Source organism: Microtus oregoni, unplaced genomic scaffold (genome assembly GCF_018167655.1).
Source record: "Microtus oregoni isolate MIOR12 unplaced genomic scaffold, Mior012 000074F_000, whole genome shotgun sequence".
Taxonomy (NCBI): Eukaryota; Metazoa; Chordata; class Mammalia; order Rodentia; family Cricetidae; genus Microtus; species Microtus oregoni.
The window spans coordinates 467,474-490,751 of NW_024543987.1; the positions used below are offsets into that span (position 1 = coordinate 467,474).

A 23,278-nucleotide genomic window follows, 5' to 3' on the forward strand; every position below is an offset into this window, starting at 1 on the left:
TTGTTACTAAAATTAGAAAAAAAAACCTTACATACCAGATGTGAAGTGGATAGGGTTCAGAGACATAAAAGTTTAAGTTATTTATCTAAGAAAATGTTTTTAGGTCTAAAAGGATTATTTTTAGGATGATAATATAAATTATGATAGAAAGTGGTTTAGGTATAAATTTTGAACTCAAGATAGGAAAGATAATAGATTATTTTCTTTAAAATTGCCAAATACAAATGGGTTAGATATTGAGCATATAATCATTACCTGATCATTGTTCTTATTATATATAGTTTTACTGTGTTATTGTTAAACCCTTTCCTTTTTATTTAGACAAACAGGGAAATGTTGTAGAATATTTGTATACTGTGTGAAGATGTGTTGCTGTAATTGGTGTAATAAAAAGCTGAGTGGCCAATAGCTAGGCAGGGGAGTATAGGTGGGATTTCCAGCAGAGAGAAGAAGTCAGAGGGATGAATCCAGGCTCATGGGAGACACCAATGGGTCACAGAACAAGTCAGGATAGAGGAGAGGTAACTGAGCCATGTGAAAGAATGTAGCTTAATAGAAAAAGGTTAATTAAGTTATAAGAGCTAGTTAGAAAAAAGCCCAAGCTAAGGCCAAGCTTTATTAATACTAAGTCCCTGGGTCATTATATGCTAGCTGGTAGTCCAAGAAAGTCCAACAAGAAAGCTTACTACAACATGTACCTATCAGTGAAAGATAATGCAGTAAAACCCATGTGCTTAGCATTCAAGCACAAGTTAGACCTCCATATATCCCTCCAATCTACCAGAGAAAGCTAACTTCTATTATGTATCACTTATATGTGCACACTAAAAGCTGAATGTCTATATGCCCACAAAATTCATGTGTTGAAACAGAACCCCTAATGTGACAGCATTTGGAGATGGTGCCTTTGGAATATGTATGCATGAATGAAATCAGTGTCCTCTTTTATGAGGTTCCAAGGAATTGAGCTGTTCTTTCTATCCCATGAAGACACTTGGACAAATGCCGACTGTTATCAGACATGGAATTTGCTGGTATCCAGTCTCCAAAACGGAGAGATAAATCTGTTATTTGTAGACTACCTAGGCTCTGATATTTGGTTCCAGCATCCTGAACATACTATAATACACACAGTATATTGTTTTTTCATATAACTTTATATCTATTAATACTATCATAGTTGACAAAGTCTTTGACTTTCTAGTATTTGATGTGATTCAATCAATTTGTGTCAGTGTAGTTCTTACATTTTTTTTCTGTATAAAATTCCACTGCATGACGACTACATCATAATTTCTTTACCAGGTCTACAGATGGAGATACTAGTCAGTTTTTCTCTTTCCTATTTCAAGCTATTACAATTATCATTTCTGTGTCGTGGCTACTTATTCACCTTGGGCATATAATGCTCCCTGAAGTTATACCCTGTGGTTGAGATCTATTCAAAGTAGAGGGTCCACTGCCAGCATATTTAAAGTGTCTTTAGTATTGGTAGCCTTTTCAGAACTTGTGATTTTCAAAAGGGGTGGTGGTGGTGACATAAAAGCTTCACGTCTGATGGGTGCTGCTTCCTCGTCATATGAGTAGAAAGGCACAGAAGTATGTTCAAACTTAGGCTTGCAACACTGTGGGTCACTGAAAGGCCATCAAAGTACTGATGAAACACAACAGACTAGAGCTGTGGGCAGGAGAAAACAAGGTGGCAAGTAAAATCATATCAGCTCTAAGCACCACTGGCTCAATACTGAGACACTTGAGATGAGAAACCTGAGGTCAAATGTCACTAAGCCCTGAGTGGGCTTTTTATTTCTTAAAAAGAATACGACCACCTGCATGCCAGGCATTATGCTCAATACCAAGGATACAGGTGTGAATAGGGCATAATCACTTTCCTCAAACAGCTCTTATAGTACAGGGACTGAGGAGATAGCTCATCCAGTAAAGTGCTTTTTGTGTCAACATGCCAGCATGAGGACCTGAGATTTGGCCCCAGAACTGACATAGAATATCGGGCATGGTAATGCATACTTCCCTAGGTAGAGAGGTGGAGACAAGTTGATACCTGGTTCACTAGCCAGCTAGCTCAGCCTGATCAGTAAACTTGAGGTCCTAGTGAAGACTGTCTCAAGAAACACGTTCGATAATTCCTAAGGAATGGCATCCAAGGTTGACCTCTGTCCTACATATGCACAGGAACCTCTCCCCACAAATAAATATATCTATGTATATATATATATATATATATACACACACACACACACACACACACAGAGAGAGAGAGAGAGAGAGAGAGAGAGAGAGACAGACAGACACACAGACAGACACACAGACCGACCTAGGTAGGCAACCAAAAGGAAGAAGAGTTTCTGTGCCAAAGGCCAAAGGCTAGATAATCTGGGAGAATCTCAGTGATAGATGTACCCCTTAGTAAGGTTCTCAACCATACTTGGGCAGGTGGCAGTTAATAGAAGCCTGGAGGAATTCGTAAGACTTATGCAACTAAACTGGAGTGTCAATAGAGGGTGAAAATGGAAGAAAAGAAAATGCAAAGGACCAGAGGCAAGACAGGATGCAATGTTAATATGGGAGCCAGAACACCTTTGGAGATGAATCTGGAAAGGTTACTAGGTAACAGGTCGTAACGGCATCCCAAGGGACTGGAGTCTACTTTGAGGCAATGAGGAGCCTCTGGTAAGGTTCTTGAAAATCTTTTTATTATAGACACACACAGAGTATAATAAAATTCCAATGATCCTCATCTCACAAATTATAAGCCCATGAGAGGCTTCCTTTTATCTCTACTGTCACCCACCCCATGCCCTTCTATATTCTTTTGAGCAAATACTAGATGCTATATTATTTTCTCCCTAAAGATTTTAGAATGTGTGGCTGAAAGATGAGAACTTGAAGAAAAATTAATAGTATCAATGTCTCACCTAGAGGCATTTTATTTTAAAAACAGTCATAAGAGGTTTTAACACAGGAGTCTATGGTATTAAAATTTACCCATTAAGAGTTTATTGCTAGCCGGGCGATGGTGGCGCACGCCTTTAATCCCAGCACTCGGGAGGCAGAGGCAGGCGGATCTCTGTGAGTTCGAGACCAGCCTGGTCTACAGAGCTAAGTTCCAGGACAGGCTCCAAAGCCACAGAGAAACCCTGTCTCAAAAAACCAAAAAAAAAAAAAAAAAAGAGTTTATCGCTAATAAAAGGACAAACACATATGCTGAGGAAATACTTTACAACTCAGCTGGGTCACTTTATCTCAAACGGACAATTCCGCGCCCTGCAGACATATGCAGAGTCAAAAATAACAGCAGAGTACATTAGGTAGTCTGCCTACTCGATTCTTCCCTGGACTCTATTACTTATCAAAATTAAATTTAAGTGCTTCACAGGGAGCTATTGTAAGTGGCAACAATGATGCTAATTCCAAGGCCACAGTGACTACTAACATTAGAGGATAGGAAGTAAAGGGAAAGAAAAGAGTGTGGTGGGAAGAGGCAGAGCCCAGAGCTGAAGGATAGCAGACCTTAAGTTCACAGTTCATCTCTGTAGGCAGTCTTGAATTTGATGGAGTGGCCTTTTGCTAAGTGGGTTACATTTTCATCTGGTAACATAAATTTCTTCCTTTCTCTGCCCATTCAATATTCTTCACTGGAATCTGGATACTGGCTTTTACCACCTCCAGAAAGGTAGCCTTCTGTGCCTTTACCCAGATCTTAGACAGAGATTCTCCAGTACCAATTAAAACTAGATAGGTGACGACCTCTACTCAAGAAGGAATTCAGACTTAGGAGACAGTGGCTGAAGGACTGTAAATTTCAGGACAGCCTGAGCTACACAGCAAAACCTCTCCAAATTCTAAGCAATTCATGTTCAATAATAAAAGCATTTCAAATCTGAAAAAAGAAATTGAAACAGGGTCTCACTATGTAGACAGACCAGGCTAGCCTTGAATTCATAGAATTATGCCTGCCTCTGCCTCCCACGTGCTGGATTAAAAAGGTGTGTCACTATGCTGGACTCATCAAACTTGAAACTTTTACTTACTGACGTCTGTTACTCAAGTGAATAGATTAAATTCACCATGAGGATTTGTACCTAGACAAGATTCAACTGGTTTGTTTTTGGAGCAACTATGGCACTAATCTAGCATCAAATTTCTAAATGCTAATTCTGATAAGACACTCAACTGCAATTTTTTAAGAGGCCACCAATTCAAATAATCTCAGTACTCAAGAGGCAGGAGGCAGGAGGATTGCTGTGAGTTCCAGATCAGCCTAGGTTACAATGTGAGACTGCATTTCAAAACAAAAACAAACAACAAAACTACAAACAAGAAGAGGATAAAAAATGACAGAGAGAGAGAAAGAGAAACTCGATCATTTCAGATTACTTATCACAACCTTCATAAGCTTTGCCACATGGAAAATCCCTCTAGACATCTCAGCTGTGTTTCAGTAACCCTTCAGAAGATAGGTAAGGAACAGTCTGGCTTTACTTTGCAGGTAGGGGAAATGAAGCACAAAGTTATTAACAGACTCTTCAAGGTCACTTAACTTGGGCAGAACAGAGACGGTCTCAAACACACCTTTTCTGGCCCCAGTCTTAGGCTGGCCTGTGCCTAGATGAGGCTACTTTCCTGACTCTCTTGCTAAAACTGAGCTACCTGGGAGGAAAACAATTTATGTATCAGACTAAATCTTAGGTAAACAGATCACAGATTAAAAAGGAAGAGATAAGATGCAGGTTTTCATTACCAAATGCATTCTGTGAGCTTAGCAACCATTACCTCCCAAAGTTCCTACCAGTCAGTTCCTAATGCTGCAGGCAAGCCTTGCTGTGGGGTGGGGGCTGCTATAAAGCACAACCCATCCTCTCTGGTCATGAAGCAATGAGGCAGGCAGGCACACACACTCCTATCTAATGCAGTTTAACTCTCTTTAGGAAGTGATTCCCCATCAGAGAATGCAAAAAGCCAAGGATCCTGTTCAAATCTAAACTAACAGGACATTGTCTGAATTCATCACTGAAATACCCCTCAAAAATTTATTGATTATAATTATTCCAAATGTGTTAATGTGAAATAATATGAAAAATATAGGGTTTTAATTCATTTAAACCCCTTAAATTCTTAAAACTTTTGATAAAACTTGCTAAAGACCAAGGCAGCAAAACTCCAGCATGGACAGGGGAGGTGGTTCTACCTGTCCACTTGGGAAGCGAGAGTTAGTTTTCTTTAGCTATACGGTCCCTGGGAGGCTACCCATGCTCTAGTAGATGACCCTACACCCACGCACACACAGGCAAGTCCTAAACAGATTTGGTGGATTTTTTTCCTTAAGAAAAAAAAAGGTATATAAAATTGGAAGAGAAAAGTAGTTAGGGGACTAGGAGAGGAATTGTAGGGGAGGGAATAGGGGATGGATTTGATCCAAACACATTATATGTGTGTGTAACATTGCCAGTTTAAAAAGACCATTTGATCAATTGAAAACAAAATTTTGTTGTAGTTTTTAAGAGCCAGGGTCTCAAGTAGCAAAGGCTCATCCTGAACTTTCTATGTAGCAACAAATGATGTTGAACTTCTTACCCTCTTTTCTGCACTACTATAGGTGCTAAGATTACAGGAGTAAGTACATCACCATGCCTGACCTTTAAACATTTTTGTTAAATATTTTATAGGTAACAAACAAAACAACACTGTTTAGCGTGCTTTAAAAGTACCGAATTTACGCATCATAGCATTAGTTAATGGTATGATAGCAAATGATTTACTACATAGTAATTGTGTGTGCACACTGGCTCATGCCAGTCTTTAAATACACTCCAGGTTGTCTGTAAACCTATCTTCCTCCCAGTAGAAAAAAAAGAAATGATTGTAAATGAGAGGTTTTTTTCCTTTCTTTCTCTAAACAAAAAGCTAGAGTTCAGAATAAGTTTTCTGCCAGAGACATTTAGAAATGTAATTAGACATATGGTGACGCTGGTCCCCTTAAACCTGCCTTAAAAACAAAAAGCTCACCTTTATGGAACAGAAGCCATGTCTACTGACTTCTACTAAAATTATATCTGTCTTTATCATTGTTCCTCATTTCTAATAAACTTCAGGTGAGGCCAGGACAAAGAATGCTGTGAAGTGCCATTTAAACTTATTTTCCATTTAAAGAGAGGGAGAAAACTCTTATTTTCCAGAACGTACTATGCAGAAAATGCTAACCTACCAAATCAGCGTCAAGCGTTTAGCACATCCTTACCTGGCGCTATCATCAGATGGGTTAACTTGCTTGGGGTTTTTGAGATTTGATTAGGAAGAAGAAAGGTGAAGAGTAGGGACCCATCAAGAAATTCCATCTTTTGCCTTCTAGTATTTATTTTTAAGACCAAAATAAACCATATATAAGCAAACTAAGGTGAACAGACTCATGGTGTCTAATTTCCTTTTACTCACAGTGAAGTATTTGTAAAGCACGGCATGGCATGACTTAAGGCACTTTGACTTTTGCACAAGAATGCTGCTTTTTCAACTAGCAATGCAGAACAACAATGTGCCAAATTATACTTCAAGCTAGGCTGCAGTTTAAGTAGCGTCCATACCTTCATTATCATCCGTGTTGTCACATTTCCACAGTCCCTATTCTGGCTTCCTTTGAATATACTGCATCCGCATCACATGGTAGTTTCTTTTCAGATTTCTTCTACTGTTTCATTAAGAGGAAATTTGGGGGGGGGGGGTCTTATTTCTTAGCAGGGTTTTCTAAGCACAACTTCTACATTCAACTCACCTTTGAGATACATGATTTTTTTAGAGCAGAGCTGGTTTGCTGTGCTATTGCCACATGCCACCAACCATGAAAAGGTCAGGAAGCTTTTCTTTGACATTGACAAAAATCATAGGGAATAGGTCCTAAATTGATGCTCTTCTCTATTTGTCTCACTGAAGTGCCGGTCAATGGGAAAGACTCGAGGATTTTACATCTACTTCCTCAACAATCATACTGCTATCTTTTACTTAAGAAAATCAATTGTTCCTTCAAGATCACTAAACATAGAGACTTTTGCATGACTTCTGATTTCACCTCTTCTATGCTTTACATTTCCTCGTTGGCTTCTATTGCCACAGCCTTTAAAGGCAACTGGATCCATTCAGGGCTAATGACTCACTGATGGATAGGAAACTATCCTTCTTTGTCCTTACCTCTTCTAGATTCATTGTGTTTTTCATGTCTGATTTCCACTGTAAAATGAATGCAGAGTGCTTATTATTTGTATTGACCATACACGTCCATTAGTCATAGGCTTTACAAAGACTTAGCTGTATCTTAGTAACAAGCAGCACTCTAGATGCAGAATTCTCCTTCTCAGGACAGACAGCACATTTCTAAATAAACCCATCTAACATGGTTTGAAATTTGGGTCTTGTGAAATCTAATGAAAATCCAACAGTCATTCTAAACTTCAAAATGGTACTTGCTCCCAGTTCATATAATGAATATTTGGAAACCACAGTTTTATATAATATTTGACTGTGTCCCTAAAGGTTAATGTGTTAGAATATTTTATATCCAGTGTGGTAGTATAAAGCTAGTAGGTAGGACCTTTAAGAGCTGGGTACTAATATAACGTGACTAGACTACTGGGGACATTGCCCTTGGAAAGGATTAATGTAATTCTCACTAGATTCCAGGTGGTTTTTTACAAGAGTTAGTTGTTATTTGAGGGCTAAAAGAAATAGCCTAAAATTAGACAGTACTAATAGTTACATAACTGTGAATACACTAAAACCTATGAACTTTATATTTTAAATAAATGCATTATATCCCAATAAAGTTGTCTAAAAAACCTAAGTACTAGAATATTCATAACAGCAGCACTATTTATAATTATCTTAGATAGAACCAACTCAAATGCTTCTTTATAACAGAAAATAAATTGTGGCATCTTCTTGCACTGAAATACTATAGCAGTGGTTCTCAACCAGTGGCTCAAAAACCCCTTGGAGGGGGGCAAATGGTCCTTTCACAGGGGCCATCTAAAACCATTAGAAAACACAAATGTTTACATTACAATACATAACAGTACAAAAATTACAGTTCTGAAGTAGCAATGAAAATAATTTTATGGTTGGGGTCACTACAACATAAGAACTGTATTAAAGGGTCATAGGATTAGGAAGGCTGAGAATCACTGTACTATAGAGAAATGGCAAAGAAAACGCTATGGCTACAATGATGTCATAGAGGTAGCCCACACACCAACAGGAAACAAAAGGAGACAGACATGTCAAGGTACAAACTGAAATTATATTTATAAAAAAGGACAATATTAGGCAGAACTCACCCACCTTTTTCTGTATATACTGTGTCTCAATTGAACAGGAAAACAAAAAACACACTGAAAGCTGGATTTTGGGTCTTTTTCTTCAGTTAAGAACAAGGAATGGAGAAGAAGTTCATTCTTTAATCACAAAAACTCTTTTAGGAATCTTTTCCTAAAAACTACAGGAGACCATACTATGTGATGTTTGTTTAAGAGATTTAAATCTGAGTCTCGACTGCACCAAGCAATACACTATAGACCAAAGTCATGGCAGGAGTTAGAGAGGAATGGGACAGAGAGAACTGATAGTAAGCACTTGCTCAATTCAAGGCACTGACACTTGGAGACATTTTTTTAGCAAGACTCAGATACATTCAGCCAACAGATAATAGAGTAGACTTTCAAATTCTGACTCATAAAGCCAAGCATTCCAAGGTCAGTGGACTATTAGGATGGACACATGTCTTCAGATGCCAGACAGGTCCTTAGTCTAAAGAACCTGGACTTCTGAGTCTTTGAAGGATGAGAAGAAAGGATGCAGCCAGGGTCCTGTTACCAATCTCCAAATGTTAGATTCATCCTAGGCCAAGACTAGCTTCTCTTAAATTTTTTAAGCTAAGGTGTCTTGCTCAGAATGTCAGTTTCATTAGAGAAAGCTGAGATGTAAAAGTGAAAACTGAAGCTTTCAGAAGATTACATGGACTAGTTGTTGGCACAACTAAAACCTGGAAGGTGTTTTAGGTATGCAGGCTAAAAAGCTCTAAAAGATATTCTAAATCAGACTGCATCATCAAAAAGCATCAACAAATGGACGAATTAGCAAGAGAGAGGCTCAGGGCTTTGACAAAGTACTTAAACACAAAATATATCAAAAGAGCTGAAAATTCAACAAGAAGGTAACAACAATTGACAGGTAAGTGACTTCATATTCATGTCACAAACATCACTTAGAAAGGTGCATGACATCATTATTAGGTAAGACATATTAAATCCATCAATGAGAAACTACTATACTCCTCACTAAAAAGCTAAATTTTATTTTATTTTTATTTTATTTTATTTTTTGGTTTTTCGAGACAGGGTTTCTCTGTAGCTTTGGAGCCTGTCCTGGAACTAGCTCTGTAGACCAGGCTGGTCTCGAACTCACAGAGATCCACCTGCCTTTGCCTCCCAAGTGCTGGGATTAAAGGCGTGCACCACCACCGCCCGGCAAAAAGCTAAATTTTAAAAGATCAATACTTCAAAGTATTGATGAGGATATGAAAATGTCATGCATCATTTCTGGGAATATAAAATAGTATAACCACTTTAGATAAAGGGTTTTAAGATCCTTATATAGCTGAAAATATAGCTAATTTTTGAACTTAGCCATTTCACTACTAGCTATTCCAAGAAGAATGAGTAAACACTAGTCCACAAAAGACATACAGATGTTCCTAGTAGTTTTCTTTGTAATAGCCTCAAACTGTAAGCAGCCCCAATGTCCATTAATAGAATGGTCTGAATATATGTGTGTGTGTGTGTGTGTGTGTGTGTGTGGTGTGTGTATGCGTGCGTGCATGCACCTTTGTGTATATGGGAGCACATGTGGAGATCAGAGGTTGATGTTGCATCTTCCTTAACTGCTCTCCTCAGTTTTTGAGACAGGGTCTTTCACTGAACTTGGAGTCTTGAGCTCGCTAATTGGGTAGCCTAGCTGTCACTACACCTGGCACCTGGAGCTTATTCTTATGATGGAATAGTACTTAGCATTAAAAAAGAAAAAAATGCCATGTAATGACATGGGTGAATCTCAAAAACATCATGCTGAGTGAATGAAGCCACAAAAGATATACTGAGTCTATTTATAGAAAACCCCAAGAAAGGTAGCTCAATTCTAAAGTGATGGAAAAATCAGTTATTGCTTGGGGTCTAGAATGGAGTGAGGGGAGAGAAGTGGAAGGAGACATGGGTGGGAAGACAGAAGTCTATATGGTGATAGAGTTTGAGTTACACAAGGCCTAGTCACTTTTCATTGCTGTACATGTAGCGAATATAGTAACAAGTTTGGGTGGGGAATGGGTAGGAAAGAGATAACAGAATGAAGGGTGGGGATTATAACTCAGTGGTCTAACAGTTGCCTTGCAGGTAGGTTCAATCCCTGGTATCAAAGGAAAGTTAGAATGTTAAGAATTGCTGAAGCTTGGTTCTGTGCATGCTTGAAATTTTCCATAATAAACATAATTTAAGAACGAGAAAAGGAAAAAGAACGCAAATTATCAAATGCACCTTCTCTTTTCCTCCCCTCTCCGAGTCCCATTCTGACTGCCCTCTAGTGTGCCCTCAAAGTTAGAATGAAATTGGCTTCTAAGTCCTGAAACACCCTCCCCCACCAATCACAAAATCAAACCCCGGAACCCACCAAGCATTTATACCAAACCTTGTCACACCCAATAGCTCAAACCCTGCCCAAAGTAACAGGAAACATGATTTCTTCCAGTGTACCCTGTATAAGTTCAGTATTTAACTAGGATTTGACTAGCAGCTATCTCAAAGCCTGATACATAGAGGGCCTTATATGTTTATGGCATATAGCAAAATTGCTTGGAAGTTGACTGCTGGGAATCAAAATTATACATATTCCATAGTAACAAATACTCTAAGTCAGTAAAGCAATGGACCGGCTAATAAATCTCTCTATTTAGAATGCACTCAAGGTGAGCAGCCATGGTTCAATTAAATTCTGCAGCTGAAATGTTTCTTTCCACTTTGCTAAGGACTAAAGAGCATTCCAGGCTTAATGCTGAGCGAGTAGCGGTAAGAGCAGCACAGAAAGGAGGCAGCTCAGGAAAGGCCCACCAAAGGCCTGGGGGGGGGGGGGCGGTGCGGGCAGAAACCAGCTGATGTCTGGGCAGGGGCTCGTGCAGTCTTATCCCTGGAGAAAATGAAAACACGGTGGCACATCAGGCCACTCTCTCCAGCGGGGACAGAATAAGCCAGAGGTCCGAGGCCATCTTTAATCTCCTGCTACATTTATTTTTAAAAATCATACTTACCTAGCTGCGAATAACCACAAAGAAAATCATTGCTGTCATTCTATTTCCATTCCACTGCCAAGGTTTCCCGTCTAGTGTACCCAGCATTAAGTTCTTTTGTTTTCCAAGATTCTGCTTTATGTATGTTAAGCAGGTGCTCTGCCACTAAGGCACATTCCCAGCTCCAGTGTGAGTTCTTTTCGATTTTTCCATCAGCCTGTAGCTTTCCTGAAGCTCCTCTAATCAACCTTTTGCTAATGACACAAAAATCTAGGATACACACACACACACACACACACACACAACCACACACACACAACCACACAAAACAGTATACGTACACATCAAACCCCGCGTTGAGTTGCTATGAGAACAGAAGACAGGAAGTGCCTAAGTCCCACCTCTCTGGTTTCCCCCCACAATACATTTGGGACAGTTCAACAGCTGCCCTCCCTCACTAATCCTGTTCTAGAACAGCATCGCTAAGGAGACCTTCCACTATGAGGAAAACATTCCGTATCTTTGCCATCTCCCACACAGCACCTAACTGTCCAGATTCGGCACTTGAAACAGGCTATTCTGACCCCACGGATCATATTTTACATTTAAACCAATTTAAATGTTAATGGCTACCTGTGGCCAGAGGCTACTCAATTTTACATCATGGTTTTAGAGATTTTTTTTTTTTTTTTTTAACAAAACAGCCAGTGACAGATTTCTATCTTTTTGGTGAGAGTGGCGATGGGGAAGCCAGGAAAGGGCAGGGCTGTGGAGGTCATCTGTTTAATAAAGAACTCCGCTTACTGCAGCAGCAGCGGCCCAAATTCTTTATTCCCGACAAGGGCAAGGCTGGCCAAAGGATTCCTGGTGTAGGCAAAAGTCAACAGTGTGAAGCCAGAGTGAGCAAAGGTGATTCCTCTCCCTCCGGGTGCTCGGGTTTCATGTCGGCACTGTGACATCCGGTCTGTTCAAAGGAGCCTGCTGAAGCAGCTGAAGGTGTGCAGCTCGGGCATGTGAGCACACACTACTAGGCCCAGAAAAGCAGACGCTGCACACGGATGTTTCAACTGGCTATCAGCAGGCAAGGCGAGAAGCTGGGTCCGAGGGCCCAAAGAATATTTTACTTTTCAAACTCCGTTTGGGAGCAGAATGAATAAAAGTTGAGAAAAACGGAGTGGTTCTAGGTGAAGGGGGCTCCTGAACAACTCTGAAAAGACGTGCTGCTCAAGAGTCTTCTCAGCATGGGCAGAAATGTCAAGAGAGTGTGCTCAGCGGGTACAGCTGCCACTTGTTTGAACAAGCCTGACGCCCCACCTCTTTCCAGATGGGAGAGGGTTTGGCCATTTGCTGTGAAAAAAAAAAAAAAACCTACATCCGGGCTGCCTCCAGTAAACAAGCTGAATTGATTGCTGTTTAGGAGGTAAGGGGTGGGAAGGTGGCTCAGTGGTAGAACTTGCCAAACATGCAAAAGCGCTGAGTTTTATACACACAGCTAAGACGTCTATCCTGCTATAATGACAAGCCATGAACACTGTTTGAAAACAACCCCCAAAGGCTCTGCTCAAATGCTTTCAGGTTTAAGGTAGATAACTGTTAATTCCATTTGCCCAGTGGAGGAACTGAGGCACCAACATCCCCTAGCAATTACTGTGTCGTATACAATGCTTAGGAATGCCGTCCTGGTCTCACAAATTTGTTCCAAAGGTTAAGTAAGGAAAACAGGCAGGTAAGAATTCATTCTACACGGGAAGGAACTGTTGTCAACTCAAAGCGGTGACGGGAAAACTGGATCGTTATGTCGCACTCACTACAGTGAGCCTGGAACAGGGTCTTAGTCTAGCAATGGATTACATTGTGAGATTAAAAACCATCATGTCGTGGGAGACTGCACCCCACCATAAGCCTGTGAAAGTGTCCAAAAGGCCACTAGGGAGCGCCACCACACACATGAATGCCAGGCAGTAATTGCCACTTTCTGGTTGTTGAATGGAATCATCTGGAAGAATTAAAACACTCCCAAGGCCTCACTCACATTGGATGTCATTGGTCTGAGATGGGCAAGATTTTGTTTTGCTTGATTCAGACAAGGTCTCACTTTGGACCCTAGACTGGCCTCAAACGCTGTACATAGCAGAGGTGGGCCCTGAACTTGCAATTCTCCTGTCTCTGTCTCCTGGGATTAGGAAGGTGAGCCATTTTACCTAACAAGATTTAAACTGCAGCACTCCCAGATGACTGAAGTGATTCATTTACATTGGGGATATGCCAGGAGAAAACAAAGTGGGGAACAGGTTCAACGTCATCTTAGATCAGTGGTTCTCAACCTTCCTAATGTTACAACCATTTCATACAGTTCTTCGTGTTGTAGTGACCCCCAAACATAAAATTACTTTCGTTACTACTTCATAGCTGTAATTTCGCTTCCATTATGAGTCGGAACGCAGATATCTGTTACGTGGCCTAAAAGGGTCTCGACCTGGTTGCGAACCAGTGTCTTAGGCACTACAGTGTGTTGCTGGCTACCATAAAAAACAAGGTGAAATGGGTCTAAGTGCCTGCAGTCTCTTATCTGTCCAAGGGCTCCTTACATGTTCTCCCCTGTCCAGGAGGTAGAGATTTGCCCTAAGCATCAACAGTGGGAGGATGGAAGGGGAGACCACAGGAGAGGGCCCGGGCAGAGTGGGGGAGTGGCAGGGCTTGTGAGAGAGCTAGGACAGCTGGAGGGAGGTGGGAACCAAGGGGGCACCCGCCCTCACCTGCATCGTAGAAGGCATCGAGCACGGCGGTCTCCCCGAAGTCGAGCTCCCCGAAGGGTATGGAGGTGAGGTGGGCGCCCTCGGCTTCACAGGCTCGAAGGAGGCACTTGAGAGCCCCGGCCTCGGGGTCGCCAGCCGCCGCCCCCTGAGAACTCTCGCTGCGCACGTACACAGCCCTGAGAGCCCGGCGCGGCCCGCGGCTGCCCTCAGCCTCGCAGCCGTAGCCCGAGGCGGCGTCCCCTGCGCCCTCGGGCCCCGCCAGCCACGCCTCTCCCTCAGACCCCAGCCGCAGCCTGCCCTGGGGCAAGTCGCCTGCCTCCTCCAGCACCTCAGCTGGGGCCGGCCTGCTGATGCCCTCCATGTGACTGGCCCGCGAGGCTGGTGGCTTCGAAGCTGAGCCGCTGTCCCCGCGGCACCTGCTGCTCAGGAGACGGACGGCAGCTGGAGGGACCCGGAGCGTGCGTGCCGAGAGCCCGCCGTGCGCAGGTGACGACGACAGCGTCCTCGCTCAGCTGCCGCCAGAGCGAAGCTCAGGGCCGGCTTGCCCTGAGCGCCCTTTGAAAGCCCACGAGAAAGAGGCGGGGGCTCGGACGTCAGGACCGGTGGAGGGGGCGGCTGCGAGAGCCACGGGGCAAGAACGGGGAGGGCGCCCCCTGCCGGCTCCCCCGCGCAGCGCCCCCCAGCTCGGCCGCTGGGCGAGCCAGGGATTGCAGGGGTTAGGTTGATTAGATTTCTTAGGTTCCTCTTCATCCTTCCCTCTAACTACCTTTAGAAGCTGGTTTCCTACTTTGCTTGCTTTCTTCTTTCCTTCCTTCCTTCCTTCCTTCCTTCCTTCCTTCCTTCCTTCCTTCCTTCCTTTCCTATCTCCTTCCTTTCTTTCTTCCTCTCTCTTCCTTTGCTTTCCTTTCCCTCTTTCTTTCCTTTCGTCCTTTTTTTTTTCCCTTTTTCCCCTCCAAACAAGTAGAAGCCTTTACCCACAGTAGACTTCCAAGGCACTAATTGAATATCGATATTCAATTCCCAGCTAAATACAGGTGGCGCTTTAACTTCGCATCGGGATGAGCAATGCTTCATTTGGCACTCTTAATTGCCAAGTACATAGCCTGCCTGAGCCCCGTCTTGCAGCCCTATTTGTCTTGACTTTTGTAGTGACCTTGACAAGGTATGGGGAGGGTTTCAGCAACAAACCTTATTTGCCTGGAAAATAGCCCTCCGTAGAACTGCACTGCCTGCCTGACCTCTGAATTACTAAGACTCCAAAGAGGTCTCCACTACATCTTCTGCACCTCACCGTTTCAGCCTCCAGTATTAAATTATCTTTTGAACAGTAGAATGTACTACAAGTTGTCATAGGGAGGGCAGGCTGGAGTTTTTCGTAGCAACCGATCTGAGATATAATTTACAAACCATCCAGAACAAAAGGACAAGATGACTTGATAGATTTCTTAGCATAGTCCCAGTTCTGTATCCATCACCATAATTTTAGAATACCCGGATCTTCCCCCAAACCCCAGGAAATCATGTCATCCCATCCCCTGAACTCCCTCGCCTCTAGCAAATCATCAGCCCTGGCTCTAGATCTGCCTGCTGGCTATTTCATGTACTAGATGGAATCAGACAAAGTATGAAAATGGGGTCTCATTTGCCTTGAGTCTAATGCTAGCAGGAGGGTTTCTGGGTTGCATGCTAAGTGTTTAACCTTCAAAGAAATGCACTGCTTCCCAAAGTGGTTGCATCATCTCCCATGCCGCGGCAGTGTCTGAAGGCTGCATTTCCTCCATCCCCTCAACAGCACTTGGTATTACCTATCTTTCTTCATTACAGCTCCTAGTGGGTATGAAATAGTAACTCGTTCTGATTTGACTTTGCAATTCCCTGTTGAGTAAAGGCGGTCAGCATCTTGTTCTATACTTCTACGTCCTTTGCGTGACTTCTTTTGGAGTATTATTACCTGTCTAGGTCATTTGCCCACTTTTCAATTATTTTTTATTTTTATTTATTTATTTTTATTTTTTATTTTTTTTTCGAGACAGGGTTTCTCCATAGCTTTTGGTTCCTGTCCTGGAACTAGCTCTTGTAGACCAGGCTGGCCTCGAACTCACAGAGATCCGCCTGCCTCTGCCTCCCGAGTGCTGGGATTAAAGGCGTGCGCCACCACCGCCCGGCTCAATTATTTTTTATTTTGTGTGTGCATGCAGGCACACATGTGCATGCATGGGGGGGCTACAAGACCTTGGGTGCTATTTCTCAGGCACCCTCCACACCATCCAATTTAGTTCTGAGACAGGGTCTCTGTCTAAATAGGCTGGACTACCCGCCCAAAGAACCTGCCTGGCTCAACTTCGCCAGTGCTTCACGCCAATTCCCCAAAAGACAGTAAAACATGTCCACAGAAATCCTTTAAGAAACCCTTCCCTAGTCCCAGCCCTAGTAGAAATCGGGAACATTCTGAGTGTCTGCATGGTGGGCTCTGGGGAAATCTGTGGGAACACTCAGACAGGACTCCGGCAAACTTTCAACAGCCTTTCTCCTAAGACTTTAAAAACAAAAAACACGGTGCTCTACAAGGACACGTGTGTTCTTTGCAACCTTGCAATGCATAATAGTAGTAATTTTCCTAATGTGCTTGCTAGTCTGGAATTACTCCAGTGACTGGCACAGCCTTTCAGAGGGCAGAGTCACCCATTTCCAACCTCTTTGCCAGTGTCTTACTGTTGTCTTCACAGCAGTCTTCTCGAATTCCTCTCGTATCTCTCTGGGGCCTGGCTGATGGAGCAAAAAGCTCAGGAGTTGGGAATTATGACTTGAATAGCATCTTTCTCTCAATACAAACCCTGCTGAGTAAAGAACCTACCATTTACCCAACTAACAAGCGCCTTCCCTGAAGTTGGCACACACAACACACTCCCACATTGTCTCCAGCAATTTGCACACGTGAAGCAGGCCTCAACGTCCAATGTTCTCCCCACTCCCCATAACCCCTCCGAGTAGAAAATTGCAAAATGCTGGGTTAGTCTTGCCTGTTTAGATGAACAGGTGTTTTTTTTTTTTCTTACTTGTGCCTTTCCATTCACTAAAACTCATGTCCTGGAAACCTCTTTGCCCTGTTGCAGAAGCGTCATCAAATGTTCTTCTGGATGTGGAGGAAAAACTCTCCTCTTTGTGCTTTCTCCCTGTGGATGGTAATGTGATCCTCTTCTCCTGGGCAGCTTTCTGAGTACTGCCCCCAGGAGGTCGCTTTTTTCAGGTGATACCAGTCCCTTCCATTTCTCTAAGACATAATTTCCGGACTATTTTCTAACTTGATGATTTTCTTCTAGGAGATTCCCTACTTGTCATCATTGCTATTTTGTGCGCATAAAAGACTTTTTAAAAATTAAGCTTGATTTGGAGATAATTGCATATTCATATGTAGATATGGGAAAGCGCATAGAGCTAGCTAGCATACCTTTGACCCAGTTTTCCCCAGTAACAGCTTGTTACACTAGTAGTGCATTATCACAGCCAGGATATTGACATTGCTCTAATGAAGATAGAAAAACAGCTCCATCACAAGCATGCATCCTGTTATCCTTTGGCGGCCGCAATCATCTCAAGCCTCATCACTCCCAATCACTAACCACTGGGAACCACTAGTCAGTTCCCTATTTCTATAATTTTGTCATTTCAGGAGTGTTATATAAGCTAATCATGATGACGCATACTTTCCAGCCCTTGGGAGGTAGAGACAAGTTGTAAAGGGAGGCGTGGGCTGCATTTCCGGCCCGGCTAGCTTAACCCCCGAAATAACCACATGAAAATCTGTATTAAATCACTGCCTGGTGCAGTAGCTCTAGCCTCTTATTGGCTAACTCTCACATCTTGATTCAACCCATTTCTAATAATCTGTGTATCACTATGAGATCGTGGCTTACCAGGAAAGATTCAGCATGTCTGACCTGTCAGCTTCATGGCGGCGGCTCTCTCTGCCTGCCTTCTTCCTTCCAGAATTCTGTTCTGTCTACTCCGTCCACCTAATTTTCTGCCCTATCAAAAGGCCAAGGCAACCGGGCGGTGGTGGCGCACGCCTTTAATCCCAGCACTCAGGAGGCAGAGGCAGGTGGATCTCTGTGAGTTCGAGGCCAGCCTGGTCTACAAGAGCTAGTTCCAGGACAGGAACCAAAAAAGCTACGGAGAAACCCTGTCTCGATAATTAAAAAAAAAAAGGCCAAGGCATTCTCTTTATTTAACCAATGAAAGTAACACATAGACAGAAGACCCTCCTATACCAAAGAGTTCAAGATCATCCTCAACAAATAGGGAGTCTGCAGCCGTAGAGGGAATCATACAGTATGTAATCTTATGGATTATTTTCTACTCAGTGTAATTACCTTGGGATTCAACTAAATTGTTCCATGAATCAGTAGTCCTTTTATATGGTATATATGTGCCTCCCATTCTTCAAACCAGAGTCCATTTGAAGGATATATGAATTGTTTCCATTTCAGAGTCATATTTTTATGGCACATTTTCTTTTATTTATGGATCCCAGGTTCTATATGGCTATATAAAACCCATATCTGTAAATATATATAAAATCATTTATCTATACTTTTAATTTAATTAAATTTGATTTTTGACACGAGTACTATAGTTACATAATTTCCACCCCTCCCACTCTTCCCTGTAGCTCTTCCAGTGTCCCTTTTCAGAGTCATTATAAAGAAAGCTACTAGGAACATCCATCCACAAGTTTTTCTGTGAGCATGAGTTTTTATTTTTCTGAGCTAAATGTCCAGGAGTACAAATCCTAGGTCATAGGAGTGGGTGTTGCAGCTGCTGTTGTTTTATTTTGTTTCAGAACTCCAAAGTTGTTTTCTGAGAGGTATTTCACTTTACAGTTCCACTTACAATATGTGCATGATCTAGGTCTTCATCGCCTCAACAGCAGTTAGTAGTCTTATGCTTTTAGAGTCATTCTGGTAAGTCTACGGTGATATATCAATGTGGGGTTTTCTTTATTTTGTTATTTTACAATTTTTCAAACTGTGATTAAAATCTAATTCATCATTCCCCCTGTCATTTATTGCCTTCAGTCCCTCACATTTTCTCAACTCCCTCTCAAGTTGATAACCTCTTTTTCTATTTAGCATTCTTGCATACAAATGCATAAATATATAAATACAACCTGTTGAGCTTGGTATTGCTGGAGAGTATATGGTTTCAGGGCTGACCATTTTGTATTGGATAATCAATTAGGAGTTCATCTTTGGGAAATACCAATTATCTCTCAGTAGTCAGTAATTGACTGTAGTTGTCTACATCAGAATTCACCCTTCAGTGTTAGCATGTCTATTGGTATTGTCATTGTTCATATCCGATTTAGGCAACCCTACTGTTGAGGTATTGTGGGTGTAGCTTCCCTGTCATTTTGAGAAGACACAGTCTCACAGCTGACTCTGACAATATTTTGCCTACCCTTCCACAATGTTCACTGAACCTTATGTGCAAGAGTTGTGTTGTAGATGTATCTTTTAGGCCAGGCAACCCTTGATCAGATGATCTCTGTATTTTTCTATAATGGTCTCTGTTTGCTGCCAAGAGAGGCTTTTTTTTTATGCCGACGAGAGATACCTTGTTGCAGCTTTGATTTTCATTTTCCTAATGGCTAAGGGTGCTGAATATCTTTGGGCATGCTTATTTGCCACCAGTATACCTTCTTTGGTGAAATATTGGATTGTGTTTTACTTTTTAAGTTTTGAGTGTTCTTTATATATTCCTAGTCCTTTGATGAATATGCCATTGGCAAGTCTTTTGTACAGATTTATAGTTTGTCATTGCAACCTCTAATAGGGTTCATCATACAGCAATAGTTTTTAGTCTTGATGAGGGGCTATTGTGTAGCAATCTCCTCTGAGACTGAAACATTCCATCTCCCAGGGAAGCCTCTTAAGACAGAAAGGTAAACAACTCAAAATAGCTCCAGGAACATCCTGAAGCTGACCAGATTTACTGGGCCCTCCCTACCAAGAATAAACAATAAAGGCTGCTCAGAGTCTCTCTCAAAGGAGCAAAGTTTCATATACTAAAATTGGAACGATACAGAGAAGATTAGCATGGCCCCTGCGCAAGGATGACACGCAAATTCGTGAAGCGTTCCATATTTTTAAAAACTTATGGCACGGGAATAAATTCAACATGAAATAAATGCAGATAAAAGTAAAAAAAAAAAAAGACTCTGAGAACAGAGCAGCAGTCTGCAAGAAGCAGAAATTAACTAAACTACCAGGAAGAGGTTTAGACCAACTGAGTCATTTGGGAAGGATACTCTCCAATCTGTTGAGCTGCCTATAGTCTATTCAGTGTGTGCCAGGTTCCCAAATTTTATGAGCTGTCATCCCTCCTGGGGTGGGTTTTGGCGATGCAACTGTCTTTGAGTCATTTCAGCTCTCATAAGTAATCCCTCACCCATATTTCTGTGAGTAAAACTCATTGATTCACCAATTTGGACTGTGATGGTATTTGTATTTTGATCTATTGTGGATTGTGGATTCCCTATCTGTGGTGAGTCATATTCATGTGTGGAGGGGATTGGGGTGTGTGTGTGTGTGTGTGTGTGTGTGTGTGTGTATTGTGTTCCCCAGGAAAAGTTTTGTGCGCAACATAATTGACACCCAAACAGGTACGTGACAGAACCAAAGGTAAGTTTGGGAGCAATGAGTACATGGTCCTGGCTATGGGTAGCAAAGCATGAAACTGAGGCTGAGAAACTGAGGGGAGTGCATCCATGAAAGAAATTCCCTTACAGTTGTCTTGCCCTGTATGGTGTGTGTTAATGTGTCTTTGTGCTGCAACAGAGGTTGTATGGTTCATGCTATGGGTAGTGAGATGTGGAACTAAGGCTGAGACATCAGTATTAAGAGTGCCTGTGGGAGGAATCCCAGGTTGGCAGTCTTTGTCTATGTGGTACTGGATGGTATGCCTGCTTGATGACTGGGATCCACCACATGAATATGGAGACACCCTGAAAACAGTTAAACTTTAGAGGAAATGCTGTGGGATAATGCTTTTGTACACTGTAAAGATTTGTCACTCCTATTGGTTTAATAAAACATTGATTGGCCAGTAGTCAGGCAGGAAGCATAGGTGGGACAACCAGACTAAGAGAATTCTGGGAAGAAGAAAGGCAGAGACTCAGATGCCAAGAGCCACCAAGGAATCAAGATGTGAGGTAACAAACCATGAACCTTGTGGTAAAATATAAAATAATAGAAATGGGTTAATTTAAGATGTCAGAGTTAGTGAATAAGAAGCCTAAGCTAATAGATCAGTTTATAATTAATATAAGCCTCTGTGTGGGTTTTTTTTTTTGGAAATGAATGGCTGCAGGGCCATTTGGGACAGAAGCTTCCATCTACAAAAGGAAATTTTGCAGTCTTTAAAATTAATGAACAAGGGCTGAGACTGTTTGCAAGCCACAGTAGAGGTTGCCTGGCCTCTGTTGTGTGTAGTTAGAAATGAATCTGAGGCTAGCAGCCAAGCAAAAACAGGTTTGTGTAAATTGCAATGAGAAAGAGAAACGAAACTAGCATTCTTCATGTTAGGTTCTGCTTTGGCAAATAAATTAAATTAACAAACAGATAAGAGAGAGGGGGAAGTGATAGAAGATATCTCTTAGGTCCAATCTTTAATAGGAAAAGAGAAAAATCTATAATCCAATATGCAGATGGGGTACTTAATGTTTCTATGCAAGAAACTAGGGTAATAAGAAAATACTCAGCACTTGAACAGCTAGAATTATGGAAGACTTTTCAACAGTCAATGAAACATTGACTGTGCAATATGAGAACAGTTGGGATCAGACTGTTCTGTGGTGCAGGCAGTAATATAACTAGCCATCCCTCCTAAAGGCAAGGACTGCATAACCTGATATGGTATGAAGAAAATGAGTCCCAGATGGACAGCTTATCAGAGCAATTAGGAACACCTTGTTATCTCCATCTGAGGTCCCCCAAAATGTTCAGGATAGAGGACTATTGTAAATAGAGACTGGGGGATGTTGGATTCCCTTATGTATGCTGTGAATATGTTCTATTACTATTGGTTAATAAAGAAGCAGTTTTGACCCCTGGTAGGGCAGAATATAGATAGGCAGAAAAACTAAACTGAATGTAGTAGAAAGAAGGTAAAATCAGGCAGACGCCATGTAGCCACCAAAGAAGCAAGATATGAGCCTCGTGGTAAAATATAAAATAATAGAAATGGGTTAATTTAAGATGTAAGAGCTAGCTAGAAATACACCTGAGCCATTGGTCAAACAGTGTTGTAATTAATATAGTTTCTGTGTGTTCCTTTGGGATTGAACAGCTGCGGGACCAGGCAGGACACAAACTTCCATCTACAGACCATAGAAGAGGGAACTAGGAAAAAGAGAGGCTTTGTCTGAACCCCACTTTACTGGGCCAGATAGAATCATATTTGCAGATGAGTTAAAGAAAAAGTTCATTTAGCAGGGACCTCAAGACCGGTATGGAGCTTTAGTGGCTTTGCTGAACCCTTTGGTGTGGCAAGGTCTTTATAAAGTAGGAAAGGCCTTAGTGGATCTGATTAAGTTAGACCATCATGTCAAGAAATTTTGTAAAGTGAGAGAGCAACCTAGAGAAGATGAGAAAAAGGTCAAACAGACAAAGAGGTTGGTCTAGATTATTCCAAGATAAATGTGGCAAGATTTGTATTGAGCAATTCCTAAAGAAAAACTGTGTTGAGTGTTCCTAAAGAAAAAAAATTGATAGAAAACCAAATTGTATGCTAAGAAGCTTCTGGAAGTCTTTAAAACCTGAAGATCACTTCATGATGGAGCAATACAAGCGAAGACAATCCAGCTTAGCTAGCCCTGGAAACTAAGAAATATACATTTCCTGCCAGAAAATGGTGATGCTATGGGTGGAAGTGGTTTGCCCAGACAGGAACTCCCCCAACAACCAGGTATAGTGAATTGAGAGGCAACCCAGGGCTTCTGGGACTCAAGGATTCAGGAAATGCAGCACAGGAGAGCTCATGTTTGACTTTCGGATCTTCTTAGTTGTGAAGTTCTGGGGTCACCTGACACTTGCTGAGGACAGGTGACAACAGACTTTCAGAGTGTTTCACCAAGGGGATGTTTGTTATAGGACGATGGTTCGGGATGTTGTTTCATCCCACCCATCCA

The 23,278-nt window shown here is 41.9% G+C and overlaps 1 protein-coding gene and 1 pseudogene across 1 annotated transcript in view; one reads left to right on the top strand and one right to left on the bottom strand.

Annotated features, from left to right (window-relative positions):
- Map3k15 (mitogen-activated protein kinase kinase kinase 15) overlaps nucleotides 1-14,493 on the bottom strand; it is a 137,571-nt gene extending 123,078 nt beyond the window's left edge. Inside the window, exon 1 of the mRNA XM_041642320.1 lies at nucleotides 14,092-14,493. Coding sequence (XP_041498254.1) covers nucleotides 14,092-14,452 — 361 coding nt within the window. The 5' untranslated portion in view covers nucleotides 14,453-14,493. The remainder of the gene's footprint in view (nucleotides 1-14,091) is intronic.
- Nucleotides 14,494-20,137: 5,644 nt separating this feature from the next.
- LOC121441200 lies at nucleotides 20,138-20,238 on the top strand (annotated as a pseudogene).
- Nucleotides 20,239-23,278: the final 3,040 nt, after the last annotated feature.